Source organism: Oryzias melastigma, linkage group LG18 (genome assembly GCF_002922805.2).
Source record: "Oryzias melastigma strain HK-1 linkage group LG18, ASM292280v2, whole genome shotgun sequence".
Lineage (NCBI taxonomy): Eukaryota > Metazoa > Chordata > Actinopteri > Beloniformes > Adrianichthyidae > Oryzias > Oryzias melastigma.
Window position 1 is genome coordinate 21,644,106 of NC_050529.1, and position 16,676 is coordinate 21,660,781.

The 16,676-nt window shown below is 43.3% G+C and overlaps 1 protein-coding gene across 7 annotated transcripts; it reads right to left on the reverse strand.

Annotated features, from left to right (window-relative positions):
* Positions 1 to 610: 610 nt before the first annotated feature.
* Positions 611 to 16,588, reverse strand: LOC112155897. Of its 7 annotated transcripts, none has more exons than XM_024287927.2 (29): positions 16,223 to 16,586; positions 16,102 to 16,159; positions 15,960 to 16,025; positions 15,820 to 15,870; positions 15,692 to 15,754; positions 13,158 to 13,217; positions 12,972 to 13,031; positions 12,807 to 12,878; positions 12,673 to 12,735; positions 12,515 to 12,586; positions 10,934 to 10,993; positions 10,769 to 10,840; positions 10,635 to 10,697; positions 10,463 to 10,534; positions 8,326 to 8,385; positions 8,159 to 8,230; positions 8,025 to 8,087; positions 7,853 to 7,924; positions 6,960 to 7,019; positions 6,841 to 6,888; positions 6,696 to 6,767; positions 5,909 to 5,974; positions 5,789 to 5,836; positions 5,659 to 5,697; positions 3,172 to 3,249; positions 3,050 to 3,089; positions 1,822 to 1,864; positions 1,340 to 1,754; positions 611 to 1,254 (listed from the first exon to the last, which is right to left on the reverse strand). In XM_024287927.2, the coding sequence occupies exons 2-29, from the start codon at positions 16,156 to 16,158 to the stop codon at positions 778 to 780; spliced, it is 2,484 nt and encodes an 827-aa protein (XP_024143695.1). In that variant the 5' UTR covers position 16,159; positions 16,223 to 16,586; the 3' UTR covers positions 611 to 777. The 7 variants fall into 7 exon arrangements, with proteins under 7 accessions (XP_024143695.1, XP_024143694.1, XP_024143696.1 ...); XM_024287926.2 differs by having other exon boundaries at positions 15,820 to 15,873; XM_024287928.2 differs by lacking the exon at positions 15,820 to 15,870.
* Between the last annotated feature and the right edge of the window lie 88 nt (positions 16,589 to 16,676).

The window sequence follows — 16,676 nt, forward strand, 5'->3', positions numbered from 1 at the left end:
ATTTTTTTGTGATTCTGTCAAAAACGCTCCATAGAATGTTAAATGTTAATCACATCAGATGGTTGACAGGCTCTCACCAGTCCTGCACCTGGGACCCGACAGTCCATCATGCTGGCTTAAAAGGAAAAATAACAAAGAGGTTTAAAATTTCCCCCAGATGATCAGGCAGGTCTCACCTCCAAGCAGCAGAACTGGAAAATTTATGGTTTAAGGTAACTTTTCTGCTACAGTCACTCCCAGCAAAGCCACGTTTTCAGCCTTGGGACACATGTTTTTTCGGATGTTTTACTAGTTTCAAGTGTAATCTGTCAGTTTGATTTACACGCTAATGTCCCAAAAATGTAAATTGAGGAGTTTGTTTTCTTTAACTCCCACGTTAAGTTTCATTTTTCGTCATTCTTATCAGATTGTGATTTATGAAACGAGTATGCCTCTCTGATCAGTAGATGTTGACAAACTGGAAGGTAAATTCCAGTGGTCGTCTTTCTGCATTTTTCCGTGCGCACACGGTGATCACGCCTTGCTCAGCCTCAGTTCAGCTGCTCTGCATCCCTCTGTGGGGAATCTGGAGGATTGCAAAAAAAAAAAAAGGAGGAACAGAAACTGAAGCCTCTAGATGCCAGAAACTCTTTATTGTGCAAAAGGTCAAATAAAACAAAGTATAAATATTATTACTTTGAGTTTATCTTTAAAAAGTACTTAAAATAGTCCTTTCTCTGTACAGCAACTATGATTCCTCCTCAGAATGGGTATCTTCACTGACATTTGCTAGCAGCTTCATTCTTCAAGTTCTGTGAGCTTCTTCATGTCAGACTTCAGCATCTCCTCATCCTCCACCTCTACCTCCACCTCAATCCCATCCATGGTTTTCTGCAGCTGCTCCTTAATGCGGTTCAGCTCCAGCAGGCCGTCCTGCAGATCCTTACAGACCTCTCGAATCTTGGTGGCAAACTCCGTCTTGGCTCCCTTTTTCAGCTCCATGGAGTCCTTTGCCAGGAAGAAGACATCCAGCGCCAGGAAGAGGCCGGACATGACTCCGGTGGTGACGCTGATGGCCTGAGCAGCTTTTGCGGCTCCGCCGGCCACGCTGAGGACCTGTACAGTACTGATCAGAGACTCTGCGTTGATGGCCAGGGCCTTGCCAGCTCTGCCGCCCTCCTTCATCACATGTTTGACGTTCTGATTCAGGTGCTTCTTTGAGATGCTCTCTGCATATTTCTCAAAGTTCCACTCCTCCAGAGTCTCCATCCCTTCCTGTGCAGGAGAAACAGTTGACAGAAACTTAGATCTATGGTTCTGAGAGTTAAGAAGTTGCAACTTCAACCAAATTCCTGCTCACCTGCAGGAACTCCAGGCACTCCTTGATGTCCTTAATCTCCTCCTCATAGTCCTTGATCATCTTCTCCACCTTCTTGCGGTCCGTCTTGGAATGGACAGTGTCTGTGATGTTGGCCGAAGCAGATGTGACTCCGCCTGCAGTGGCGATGCCGATGCCAACTGCTGTCACAATAAGTGACGTTCCGGCAGTGAAAGGGGCCAAAATGAGGCCTGTGATGGTGGTGATGGAGCCCGCCACGCTGGCCACTCCGCCCCCGACGCTGGCCGTTACTGTTCGCTTGTGGAAGTTGTCGGCGGAGTCGGCCAAAGCCAAGAGCTCTAGGATTCGCTGCTGAAGCGAGGCGCCGTGCATGTTGAAGAGGCGCACGAAGAGCCGAGCTGCCATGAAGACTCGGTCAGCAGCTTCCTCCACCGCTCTGAGGAGAAAACACATGTTGGCACAAACCAAGAACGCCTTGGTGGGGAAAAAAGTGATATACGTACTCTTCATCTTCATGTGGGTTTGAGTCGTTCCACTCATCCCAACCTAACACACAAACACAGTTAGAGGAGCTGGACATAGTGGGTCACAAGGCTACACCAGACAGTCTGTACCAGAGTCCAGCCGGAGTTCTGTACTCGATTAATTTAAGTGAACTGTGCTGAAGTGCTACAGAGAACAGTTCAGTGGACTCGATCTGTGAGCACTGTTCTAACTTAGTTGCTTGTGCGCACAAGAAACTGGCACTAATGTATATATACATTTGCCTTCTATGTCCCAGTTGTCATATACAGTCAATGGCTGTCTGAATTCCCTACCTACTCACAATATAGTGCATCCACCATTTTATAGTGCTGCCCGAATATCCAAAATTGAGTGCACTAGGAATTTCCCAGGAGGCTTTGTGAAAAACAAGTGTGCATCAATGCTCACTAAATTCGCAAATATAGACCACAATGTATTGCAGTCGAACTATTTTTGTGAAAAAATGTACTTAAATGTATTTTTTTAATAATAAATCCACATTTTCATCGTCAGAACACTGTGAAATGTTCATATTGATTAGATTTTCACTTCGTGAAATCGGTGACGTCATATCCAGTGTTTGGAAAAAAAAAATAAAAATAGTGAGCATCGTATATGAATTGTTTTTTAAATCCAGGGCACTAGATAGTTCTGCATTATACAGTTTTTTTAGTAGTTAGGGATTAGGGTAGAAATTTGGACTGACATCTGAGAGTCACCTCAACAAGACAACAATGGCCAATTGAGCAGATTGTTGAAAATGTTGAATTCACAAACTTGTAACTCAAAGAAAGATACCCTAATGATAGTTGAAAAAAACATAGATAAAATAAAACAAAAAAGTTCACCCTCACAAAAAAAGAAATTATAATAATATTTTTGACCCCAAGCTAGATGTTCATTGAGTTGTCAATTTGGACTTTTAATAATGAGTCAATTGGAAATTGCTCCCACCTTCAACTGATCATTTGCAGAACTGCAACATTTGGCTCTTTTTTTGTTTGATATTTAGAGTAAGAAGCTGGGAACACAGTTCTCCAGAGCTATGATGTCAGTTATTCAAAAAAAGTGATGACTCGGAAAAAATAAATAATAGTCCAGGGCTATTATGTGTGAGGCTGGATAGGGAGAATCCAGACTACAAGAACCCTCTGGATCTAGATACATACTGATGGGTATGAGTGAACCTGTAAGAGTCTAGCATACCCTCCACGGTTCTCCACCATGCCCACAGGCCTTCTTCATCCTGCGAATGAGCACGCTCAGTGAGGTTAATGTGCACATCTGGCACACGAGTCATGTATAACTTGAAAAAGAGAGAAACACACCTCAAGGGGGTCTAGCTCCGTTTGATCCCCAGGCACCGGCACCTCTGCCAGCTGCAGTGTCTGAACCTCAACGGCTTCCTGATGGAACACAGAGGCAATGAGCATTCAGCAGCAGCGGCCCCCACACAGGGGGATCTACATCTATACATGTGTCCATGAAGGCAATGTTAATGGAGCAGAAACTTCTTTAACCCAGTGAGCAGATCAAGAATTTGGCAGAGCTCCTGTTCTAACACAAGTGTTTGAGTAGAGCTTTTTTTGGATGAGGAGACAAGAACAAGGAAACGCCAACGTTAAATGAGCTGCATGAGAACGCACAAACAGTAAATTCTCTCAGAAAGCTTCGCATCACATTGTGAGCTTTTACTCTGTGTTGAAATAGTTCATCTGAGCTCTTTTGTGTTTGGTGTTCAGAAAGACGACTCCAGAATATGATGTTTGTAAACCGAGGTGAGAAACCGGCTCAGCTGGAATAAAGTTTTGCTAACACGCCTTAATCCCACACTTTGAAGAGGAAGGAGTTTCTTTCTGTAAATGTTTGTTTATCTTCAGCTTGTTCTCACATCCTTGTGATTAAAAATATACTTGAGTTTTTCCTCCGATGCTCACAAATTCCTCTACGGGGTTGCCACAGTCACTTTATGCGCTGCAGATTAAGACAGGAGACGTCAGGTGTGTGAGGCAGCAGATAAGAAGCCCTCCACACAACAATCCTGTTTCTCTGCTAAATCGACAGTGCATGACATGACGGGACATCCAGCTACGCAATGGGAAGAACCAACGTTAGCCTGAGAGCATGCAGGGTCAACAAAGGGCAAGGTGAGGGAGAGGTTGTCTGGTTAAAATGAAGATGGACAACAAAAACATCTTTTTTTTAATCAGATTGAACCATCGATTCACCTAACCCTTTAACACCGGAGTTCATGTTCTTTGATTTACTGCAACTTTTTAATTGTTAACATGATCAACATAATTCCAGCAGATTCTAAAGGATTCAGAATCTGCTGGAATTACATTGCTAGCGTTAATGGTTAAAAATTTACAGTATGTTAAAGATTTCAGTTTAAAATGCTTAATAAAAGTAGCAGGGTTTTTAGAGTACAAGTCACGTTATTTTATTTTGCAGTTGCCTAGGGTGCGACTTATACTCAGGAGAGACTTGTATGGGAATTTTACAAACATAAATAGGCTCATTTATTTATTTTTCCACTAAAAGCAGTCGCCCTTTAGTGGTTGTTTGTGTATGTGTCAGTTTTTGCTACTGACGGCAAAACCGAAGAAGAAGCACCGTCCAGATCTAATCTTTCTGAACTTTATGACATTGTCCTGATTTGCACTGAGACAATATTTTTCTATTTTTATTTTATTTCCTCCTCAGACTAATACGGGACAAGAAGTCATCAAACTGGGTCACAGAGATCGGGAAGTACCTCTGGAAGCGACCATCATTCAGATGCATTTAAAAAAAAAAACTCTGAATGATCTCATTGGACCAAAACATATAGACGTGATTACCATTGTTTTTGCTCTTTAAAATAAAAAATATAGATAATATTTTTAATATTTAATTACTTCTGAGTGTTCTTCACCATCTTTTTGTTTTCCAACTAAACCCCAGACCACTAGTTGGCAGCACAGCACACTTTGAGCAGCTCTACACCGCACCAGAACAACAAGATCCCACGAGAACCAGCTCATGTTAAATGTTCAGTGTCATTGGTTCAGTCAGCCTCGGAGTTCTTGTTGTTATTAGACATGTACTACTTAGTATGCCTTAATTTTCTTCTAAGTCGTACTCTTAAAAAAAAAAAAAAATGAAAAACTGTCTGGTATAGTCTTGGGATATATTACGATATGTATCCAATCGCGAGACATGTATCGCAGTACGTATCGTCAAATTTGTCATGGGTCAAAAAAAAGGAAGCGGGCAGGACTTTGACGCGGTGTGAACGCAGCTTTACACTGGGCTCATCAGGTTTGTTCAGAAGAGTAGTACTTTTCTCCCAAAAGTGCAATTTTTATGTGATTTTTTTTCTTTATTAATATTATACGATTGATACTCCAGAGCAACTTAGACCGAGGCTTTCTACACAAATTAAAAACTCTTTGAATTATGACTGTTGTAATCCAGTTTAGCCCAAATTATTCCAATAAAGTCAGATTGTTTTAACTGTAAAATAACCACCCGAGTAAGAGATCAACTGATTACACGGAAGAATATTCACTGTAATCCCTGTACTGAGAAAACAAACGGTGACAGCGGAGAGGAAAACTCCTTCTGAATGGAAGAAAACGAGTTTTGGAAATACTGTGGAGGTGCAAGAAGAAGTTTCCAGAAACCTGTTTTTTGTAAGGAATGCAGGTTTCTGAGCAGAGACGTTTAGGATCTGTTAAGAAACTTCCTGTTTTGGTCAGCATTTGGTTGCATAACTGCAGGTTTTTTTTTTTAATGCTCTCATGAAGAAGCAAAGCTGTAGGTTGACCCACCTGCTGCAGAGTCTGGGAATCCTCTGCATTTGTAGAATTCTGCAGAAAACAAGAAAAAAAAACGCTCATGTCTGAGGAGAAAAAAATCTCAAAATAACGACGAAATAAATTAATCCCTTAGATGTCGTACCTTTGCTCCCAATCCAAACAAGGAAGTGGGGAGAATCTTCATAATGAACTGAAAAGAATAAAATACTTTGATGATGATGGATACTTTGTGCTGAATGTGACTCAACTTTGACAGGCGGACCTTCTTTTTCTTGGGGGCCTTGTTCTGAACGGGTGTGCTGGGGTCAGCATCGACATACCACACAGACTGAGGAGACAAAGTCAGTGACACGCATGGAAAACCAGCAAAAAAAACTCAGTCTCCACTCTGCTGCTGTTCAGTCATAATAAACTCTGGCGACTGCATCACCCCCCCTACCCCCTAGATAAACTGTTTCCAGCAAAAAGGAATCATGCGCGATCACATGCTCGCCATTGTTTCGGTCCGACTGCATTCCTAAAGTTTGATCATAGTCCTTTAATAAGCAGCCTTATGTAATGAGATGAGCAGGTTTTCAAAAATAGACTTATTTTCCTCAATTAAATGGGTTTTTGTTTGGTCTCTAGTAAGCTCACCTTTAAAAAAGTAATCAAACTTTCATTAAGAAAAAAAGTTTCTAGATAAAAGGAGCAAAGGTAGACTGGCAAATCCAATCAGTCATCTCCAGACCTTTGGTTCATTTAGAAAAACTTAATATTCATATTTAAGTTTATTCATAAAAGCCACAAAAGGGCTTCATTCATTCTGTTTGATTCTGTTTTGTAGTCGTTTGTCTTTCACTGCAGGCGTAATTTTCAAAATTAAAAGACGGACTTTGTGAAAGTTCATCTGAACTGAGGACAGCTGCAACTCTCAATTTAAAAAAAGATAACTTCTTCTATTTCAGCTTAAAGCAGAATTCATTGACTGCCGGCAATTTTGCCAGTTTTCCCTATGCAGCCTCTTTTTCTGAAAGTGTTCATGAACACAAGTGCGCGTCGAGTCTTACATATCTTTCTATGGAGCTGTCATTGACTCTTTCAGAGCTTTCCATCTTCTCAGTCTCAACATCTGGATCGTCCTGGTGAGACAGAAACCAAGACTAAAGTCCAGAGACTGTGCGGTGACGTGCAGACCTTCACACTCATCCTCACCTGAGGTGAGTCCAGGGGAACCGCAAAGTCTGTCTCGGTTTCTGCCACCTGCATCACAAAAGAAGAGCCCTTAAGTCCTTGAAGACCTTCAGCTGGAGAAAGAAGGGTTTGGAGGATACCTGTGTGCGGGACCTGAAGGGGTTAACTTTCTGGATCACTCCTTTCAGACTTCCAGGATTCTACAGAAAACAACAAAATAAATGAAAATATTCATTTATAGCAGATGAAGAACCAAAAAGAAAACTATAGTAAAAAGTTTAAAAATGCTGCTTTGGCACCACTTGGTGGTAAAAGCAAGAAATTTGAGAAGTGATCCAAAAGGCAGTATGGAATACAGTACTGCAACTAAAATAAAAGGATGCGGTTCTGTGTGTTAGTGCTGCTCATATTTGCTGCTGCTGCCGCCTGATTTTATTAAAACTGACAAAAACTCAAGAAATAAAAATGTCTAAATGTGGAAACCCTCAATTCTGACAGAGCTCAACTGTAAAGCACGGAGGAGGTTCTGTAGTGGTTTGGGCTAAACTGCTAAACTGAACTTTATTAGTACAGTAATACTTTTGCATGGAAGGGAAGCTTCTAAAGAAAATAATATCCTTATTTATGTAAATGTTTGTGGCTCTTTAATAATAAAAACATTTTGGAAGAAAGGAAGAACAAAAACAGGGACATGGTAGTAAAGTCAAAAATTTAAATCGTGGCTTTGGCGCCATCTAGTGCAAATAGCTGGAGTTATAAAAATATTTTTTAGTGTGTGGAGGATGGGAGGCGGAGCTGCTATCCCCTTAGTCAACTGTGCTGTTTTTTTCTCTATATACTCTTGGCTCACAGAGCACACCTGATCCAGGTGATCACACAGCAGGACGGGGTCCTTCAGGCCTACAGATGGACGCCCCTCATCTTTGGGATTAAAATGTTTTTTCCGAGAAATTAATAAGATGATTGACATTTCTGCAGTCCTGTTCTGCCGGCTTTAAACAAGAGAGTGTGTGCGGTTCTCTGGCTCACATACAGCTGCCTCCTTCACCGGAACGTCAGTCTCGTCTGCTTCACCCTCAGGGGTGCGCTGACCGCAACCAGCATCCTGAAGGAGGAGAAGCAGCACATGGATAAAGACTCATCTCCTCCCACTTCAGTGTTCTCTGCAGCAGATGTTCTGCAGTAGGTTATTTTCAGAAAAGCACCTTTGACTGAGAAGACTTGAAAGGGTTGACCTTCTGGATCACGTTGCTTATCCCTAATGAGTTCTGAAGGAGTCACAAGAACAGTAAGTAAAGACACAATGAGAGACGCATCAGTCAGAACCAGACTGGCTCACCCGTTTGTTGCTGAGGTCTTCTTCACTTCCACGTGGATCTGCAGAATCTTCTCCTGAAGCATCCTTCTGCACCTTCAAGGCATCAGAACAAAAGCTGTTCTCTGGAGTTCAACTGACATCCCTGAAACTGAAGCTGATTTCAGAAAAAAAAATCTCCAAATCAGCACCTGAGCAGAAGACTTGAAGGGGTTCACCTTCTGCAGGGCTCCTCTCAACATTCCAGGGTTCTTCAACGAAATACAGGAAGAATTCAGATAAATCTGCCTCAGAGCCACTCTGTGTTTTTTTTTTCTTTTACATGTTCTTGCAGCATTCATTTCATGATGGAGGACATGTATGAAGAAAATTAAGATTAAAATATCCTCGACAGACAAATTAAAAATTATTGGATACATTTAGGATTCACCTCAAAATCTCGTGCAGGTTCCTCACCGGAATGTTCTTTGACATATGCCAGAGCAGTTTAAATGCTAAACTGAATGAACGCTTTTTGGAAATTGCTACACTGGATCACAACACAAATACCAGTCAGCAGGCGTCTGCACAACTGTGCACGACACAAGAAGAATGGGCGGATCTTAAAGGGGCATGCCCACTATCACAGGCCGATGTCTAACAGTCAAGAAAAACCTGTTAGACCCAGCAGTTATAGTAAACTGGCGTCAATTGGAGATGGGCCACAATTGGAAGATATACAGTATTTCTGTCTCATACACCAACCCCCTTCCCGTTCGTTCTCTAAATCCCCGAACAAAAGATTAAATGAGTATCTCTAAGTGGCGTGTTCACTGAGCTCCGGATATTAGCGGACCCAAACACACACTCAGCCCAACTCAGTCCGCTATAATATGCTTTAGTCATTTTTCTACAATCTGCAGCAAAACAAAGCAGTTTTTCAGAAAATGTCAAACAAGCAAATTATTTAATTATGAATTGATCAGTTCTTCTGGTGTTCGACAGCAGAGATGCTCGTTGGCCCAGGGTTCAGTCGGTTCTGTCATTCAACCTTTTGTCCGGAGTTTTAGGTAAATAAAGGAAGGGGGCTGGTGCACGGGACGAAACAAAGACATTTGAAGAGCGTAGATCCACTAATAAATCAAAACATAGACTAAAAAAAAAAAAACTTTCGGGAGCGTTTCTTTTTCTGTTAAGTTATTGTTGTAAGCTGTAGATTATGTCCTAGATTAAACACAAAGACTTCAAACTGATTAAGCCTCGGCGTCCGAGGAGTGCGGGAAAGGGAGACAGGGATGCCAAAGTATATTCTTTACTATCTCGCTATCATGAGAAAATGAAATTTGTTTTCTCGTGATAACAAGATAGTGGATCTCATTATCACGAGAAAACTGTAAAAAAAAAAAAAGTTGGGCCGCCCATTTCTATTTTGAAAATAATTTGTAGGAAACTGGGCTTCTTCAGAAGCAGATTTTGGATGGAAGCTGGATAATGTGGATGGAGGCTTATGCAACCAAGTATATTTTTGAAAAAGCATGACTTTTACCTTTTAAAATGAAACTTTTTTTCTCATAAATTTACAATTCTACTCTCTATAATTTAGATTTTTTTTCTCATCATTTTACAACTTGATTCTCATAAATGTATTTCTTTTCTATTCTCACAGTGGCCCTAATACTCCATTTCTGAGTATTTCTTTATTCAAATTGTTGTGAATCAGGTACAGAAGAAGTTTAACAAAGCTTGTTGGTGTAACGTAGAATATACAGGCCCCCTGCTCCACTCCATTCTGATTTATGTACGTCTTCATTTTCCTCATCTGAGCTGGAATCTGGATCAAAACTCTACGGCTGGATAGCTCTGATATTGCTCTCCATTTTCATTGTACTAGTAAAGTTAGGTTGGGCTGTAAGCTAGCCTGTAAACAAAGGGATGATGGGAAGTGTTGGCAGGCTTACTCCATGGCAACATTCCCACCGACAACTCAGAGGCAAAATTCCTATTAAGTCCTGCCGCTCTGCAGAAAATATGTCGCAGAAAACAACACAGATTTTTGGATTTTTGCTAAAAATGACAAAATCATAAAAAACTCTAGGAATGCTTTGACAAAACATCAAAAGATGATTAGAGTGGGACTTGAAATATTTTTATGGGGGCGGGGAGCTGCTGTCTTTTTGGCCAACTGTGCTGTTGTCTCTCCATGGTCCTTCAGGCCTGGAGGTGGACATCGCCAATTTTTGGGAATAAAATTTTTCAGAGGAATGAATGAGATAAAAGACCTTTGGTGTTCCTGCGTTACTGTTCAGTCAGCTTTAAACAAGAGAGTGTGCGGTTCTCTGGCTCACATACAGCTGCCTCCTTCACCGGAACGTCAGTCTCGTCTGCTTCACCGTCAGGGAGGCGCTGACCACAACCAGCATCCTGAAGGAGGAGAAGCAGCACGAGCATGAAAATACACCACCTCCCATTTTAATGTTCTCTGCAGCAGAAGTTCTGTAGGAGGTCATTTTCAGAAAAGCACCTTTGACTGAGAAGACCTGAAAGGGTTAACCTTCTGGATCACGTTGCTTATCCCCCCTGGGTTCTGAAGAAAGCACAAGAACAGTAAGTAAAGACACAACGAGGGACGCATCAGTCAGAACCAGACTGGCTCACCCGTTTGTTGCTGAGGTCTTCTTCACTTCCACGTGGATCTGCAGAATCTTCTCCTGAAGCATCCTTCTGCACCTTCAAGGCATCAGAACAAAAGCTGTTCTCTGGAGTTCAACTGACATCCCTGAAACTGAAGCTGTTTTCAGAAAAAAATCTCCAGATCAGTACCTGAGCAGAAGACTTGAAGGGGTTCACCTTCTGCAGGGCTCCTCTCAACATTCCCGGGTTCTTCAACAAAATACAGGAAGAATTCAGACAAATCTGCCTCAGAGCCACTCTGCTAAAAACGCTGACGTGGACGTTGCTCCAATCCACCTGTCGATCTCACGCTCTGATCTTCCCTCACTTGTGAACAAGACCACATGATATTTAAACCCCTCCCACAGAGGCAGGAGAACTTCACCCACCGAGATAGGGTTAACTACCTTTCTCAGGTCAGGAACCATGGCTTCAGACTTGACTGTGCTGACCCTTATGCCAGTTGCTACACTCTCGGCTGCAAACCACTCCAATACATGCTGGAGGTCCTGGCTTGATGATGCCAACAGGACAACATCATCTGCAAAGAGCAGAGATGAAATCCTGTGGTCCCCAAACCAGATCCCCTCTGGGTCCTGGCTGCGCCTAAAAACTTTGTCTTTGAAAACTATGAACAGAACTGATGATAAAGGGCAGCCTTGCTGGAGTCCAACATGCACCGGGAACAGGTCTAACTTACTGCTGGTTATGCGAACCAAGCTCCTGCTCCAGTCATGCAGAGACCCGGTGGTCCTCAGTAAGGCTCCCTAGACCCCGTACTGCCAGAGCACCTTTCACAGGACACCATGGGGAACGCGGTCAAGCGCCTTCTCCAAATCCACAAAACACATATGGACTGGATGATCGAATTCCCACAAACCCCCCAGCACCCTGAAGAGGGTGTAGAGCTGGCCCACTGTTCCACAACCAGGACACAAACTGCATTGTTGTTCTTGAATTTGAGATTCGATGGACTCTCCTCTACAGTACCCTGGCATAGACTTTCCCAGGAAGGCTGAGGAGTGTGATTCCCTGGTAGTAGGAACACACCCTCCGGTCCCCCTTCTTGAAAAGGGGAACCACCACCCCTGTCTGCCAGTCCAGTGGTTCGGTTTCCTTCTGCCAAGCAATGCTGCAGAGACATGTCAGCCAAGACACTTCCACAGCATCCAGAGGCTTGAAGGACTCGGGCAGACTTCATCCACTCCCGAGCCTTACCACCAAGGAGCTTGTCGACTACCTCAGTGACCTCAGCTTGGGTGATGGACAGTTCCACCCTCAGTCCTCAGCCTCTGCTTCCTCAAGGGAGGGCTTATCAGCAGGATTGAGAAGATCCTTGAAGTATTCCTTCCACCACCCGACAATGTCCACATTGTGAATCAGGTGCAGACAAAAAAAAATTGCAGTTTGAAAAAGCTTGTAGGTGTAACGTAGAATCTACAAGGGCAAATCACAAGCTCCCTGCTCCACTTCCTTCTGATCCACTCTATTCTGATTAAGAGATCACTAAGAATGCATTTAAAATAGATTAAAAGTGAGGCTTTAAATATTTCTATGTGTGGTATTGGGGGCAGAACTGTAGTCTCGTTGGCCAACTGTGGTAGTTTCTCTCCACGGTCATTCAGGCCTAAAGATGGATTTTTCCGAGAAATGAATAAGATGATTGACATTCCTGCAGTCCTGTTCTGTCAGCTTTAAACAAGAGAGTGTGCGGTTCTCTGGCTCACATACAGCTGCCTCCTTCACTGGAACGTCAGTCTCGTCTGCTTCACCATCAGGGGTGCGCTGACCGCAAGCAGCATCCTGAAGGAGGAGAAGCAGCACAAGGATGAAGACTCATCTCCTCCCACTTCAATGTTCTCTGCAGTAGGTTATTTTCAGAAAATCACCTTCGACTGATAAGACCTGAAAGGGTTGACGTTCTGGATCACGTTGGTTATCCCTCCTGGGTTCTGAAGGAATCACAAGAATAGTAAATAAAGACACAACGAAGGACGCATCAGTCAGAACCAGACTGGCTCACCCGTTTGTTGCTGAGGTCTTCTTCACTTCCACGTGGATCTGCAGAATCTTCTCCTGAAGCATCCTTCTGCACCTTCAAGGCATCAGAACAAAAGCTGTTCTCTGGAGTTCAACTGACATCCCTGAAACTGAAGCTGCTTTCAGAAAAAAATCTCCAAATCAGCACCTGAGCAGATGACTTGAAGGGGTTCACCTTCTGCAGGGCTCCTCTCAACACCCCAGGGTTCTTCAACGAAATACAGGAAGAATTCAGACAAATCTGCTTTCAGGGTCACTTTAAATATGTGTGTGAGAAGAAATAAACATTCACGGATCGTTGAAACCATCAGCTCAACTTCTGGCAAGCTCCTACCTGAGCTGAGCTCGAAGCTTTCTTCTGGTCCAGAGACTCTGAAGATGGAGTTCTGAACACCTGAGAGAGAATGCAGCAAAGATACTAAGACAAAATGAACAGAGCTTTACACTCTAAACTTTAAGATGCCTTAAATCAGGGGTGTCAAACAATCGCACAGGGGGCCAAAATCCAAAACATATTTTAGGTCGTGGGCCGAATAAAAATGTATCGAACACTCTAAAACCGTAACTTTTCAACATAATTATGAATTAGATATGCAGCATTACCTGCGTTAATGCTTGTGTGAATGCTGTAAGCTGAATTTAGCTGCTGAAAATGCTAGTGCTGATAGCTGAAGATGCTGAAATTGATAGCAAAAAACACTGAAGCTGATAGTGGAAAATGCTGAAGCTGATAATCAGCTAAAATATTATTTAAATGCCAAAAAAAAAACCTAGGTTAGCCAAAACAGCTAGAGTGTAGCTGAAAAATAGCTCAACTTCAAAATAGCCCCCAAAAACTGAAAAAAGCCTAAATTAGCTTAAACAGTTAGCATGTAGCTGAAATATTAGCTAAATTCAAAAAATATACCCCAAAAAGTCTTAGTAAATGCCAAAATGGTCCAAAAAGCTAGCTGAATGCCAATTGTAAAAACCTTATTTTTTTAGCATAATTATGAATAATAAAAAGCCTCCCCTTTCCAGGGCAAACCTCCACCTCTCTAACTCCACCTCCACCTAGTGAGAGCAGGGAACAGGTGGAGGTGGAGTTAGAGAGGTGGAGGTTTGCCCTGGAAAGGAGAGAAATGAAGGTTAGCCGCAGTAAGACAGAGTACATGTGTGTGAATGAGAGGAACCAGAGTGGAAGAGTGAGGTTACAGGGAGAAGAGATAAAGAAGGTGGAGGAGTTTAAGTATTTAGGGTCAACAGTACAGAGTAATGGAGAGTGTGGAAAAGAAGTGAAGAGGAGAGTGCAAGCAGGTTGGAATGGGTGGAGAAAAGTGTCAGGTGTGATGTGTGACAGAAGAGTTTCAGCACAAATGAAAGGAAAGGTGTACAAGACTGTGGTGAGACCAGCCATGTTGTTTGGACTAGAAACAGTGGGACTGAAGAAAAGACAGGAAGCAGAGCTGGAGGTAGCAGAGATGAAGATGCTGAGGTTCTCTTTGGGAGTGACCAGGATGGATAGGATCAGGAATGAATACATCAGAGGGACAGCACATGTTAGAGGTTTTGGAGATAAAGTCAGAGAGGCCAGACTGAGATGGTTTGGACATGTTCAGAGGAGAGACAGTGAATATATTGGTAGAAGGATGCTGAGTCTAGAGCTGCCAGGAAAGAGGTCTAGAGGAAGACCAAAGAGGAGGTTTATGGATGCAGTGAATGAAGACATGAAGGTGGCTGGTGTTAGAGTGGAGGATGCAGAAGACAGGCTTAGATGGAGGAAACTGATTCGCTGTGGCGACCCCTGAAGGGAAAAGCCGAAAGGAAAAGAAGAAGAAGAAGATGAATAATAAAAAGCCAAGAATATTATTCCAGAATAAATTAATTTAAACTTTAAATAACTTTCAATATTTTACCCTCCATAAAAATATATTTTGTCAAAATTATACAAGTTAGAGATAAGCGCAAGATAACATCAGCCATTAATAACAATAAAATAAAATGATCTGAAGGGCTGGAAATAATTACTCGGAGGGCCCTAGGGCCTTGACCTTGACACGTGCCTTAAATGATTTTTAGGAATTTTTTCCAAAACCATGGGGTCCAATACATTCTCATCCCCAGGTCTTTACATTTTGATGTTTTTGGTGTCCCCAACTCATAGTTTTTTGACATGCTTGCTGTTCCTAAAATCAAGGCTCTGTAACCCGGTACCGGAAATGGACTGGTCCTCAGAATGTGTCAAGTACTGGTACCCAAACCCATCACCAGATGCGGTACCAGGTAAGTGCTGGCATGCGGCAAGCTGAGCCATCCAGCCGCTACTTGGTGAAACCTCCAGATTGTCATTCCTCATATTTCACAGTTCTTGGCCCTGAGGGGGTCAACTCAAAGCGCCTTTTCTATTCTGCCAGATCACATGTCTTTGGATTGAAAAGTTTGTGGAACAGCCTGAACAAGTTTACAAAATCAAGTTCCCTGTAGTTCTCAGTTTCAGTCCTTGTCAACTGGGTCTAGCCTAACCCCCACAGTCACTGTACTTTCAAAGATCATGTTTTATTTTAGTAATCTGAATGTGCAGAGATCCTCTCAGATCTGTTTCTGAATCTCTCCCCTATCCTGTCCTTTAACTGGTGTCATTCTCATGTACAAAGGAATGTTTGTTCGTGGTTATCTGCTCAGAAAAACTCCTGACATGTGAGGGAGGAGCATGACGGGAAATATGAGCCTGCAGTCATGTAACAGCAAACATGCAACAGTCACTAGTGTTATGATCAAAACAGCTCAGCTGTCCACCATTACAACAGAAAGAGAGAAACTCCTCTTTCAGTGTTCCTCTTTATCAGCTCATTCAACATGAGACCACAAGATTTGCGTCAGTGACGTCACCTGTGAGGAGTCGTAGTCCAGGGACTCTGAGGATGCGGCTTTGCTGCCGGGGAAAGGAGCGACCTGCGGGGATGCAAAGACTTTGATGACGTCATGAAGTTGACTCGGGGCGGCGGATGTGTTTGTACCTTCAGGTTCATTGGATTGATCTTGTGCACCGCTATCATCAGACCAGACTTCTGCTGTTGAAACGAAAGCCGCACGTGCACTTTAGAAAACTTTTTTCTTCTTTTTTCTCAAAGGAGTCACGAGCGCGTCCGCTGCTCACCTTTGAGGTAACGCTCGTTTCCGCCTCCGGCGCGTCCCGGTCGGGTCTGCTGGGAGTCCGCGTCTCCTGAGGGAGCGCGGAAAAGGGTTAAAACACGCACGTGCCTGCGTGACCGCACGTGGGACAAGTCGCTTCTCCTCACCTCCCTGCTGATTCCGGACGGGTCCGCGGGGGTGGGGCCTCTCCTGAACATGTTCATGCTGACACACAGGGAGGAGGTGAGGGTAAACCCAACTAACAGCTCGCTGCTTTTGCCGGCATACCTGCACAGGAAGTCCGGAGAAGTTCCCGGCGTCCTTCACTGCTGATGTGAGGAAGGCAGAAGTTTGGAAAGTTTGGGAGTGAAATCAAAGCCGCCGGTTTGGGTCGTCCCCGAGCTAGGAACAACCTCTGGAACCGTTCAGGAAACTTCTGCGCAGTTTTTAGAGTGTCTGCCGCAAACGGGAGGAAACAAGCGACCGGTGTTTGTCTCTGCTTCCCCTTTCGGGCTGAAACAGGTCAGAGGCGGGCCCTAACTGTCTGGAGCTCACATGTCAGCGAGCTACACCCAAAACATCCACCCTTCTCAGCACTTTTTTTCATCCTAGTTTGACTTTAGAATCACCTGTAGGGGGCGGGGCTGGACCGCTCATGGAAATGAGGTTTTCTGTGCTGCAGTGCGCATGCGCAAAAAATCGACCAACCTTTAATTGTAAAGCTTTTTTCAACAAAAGCAAA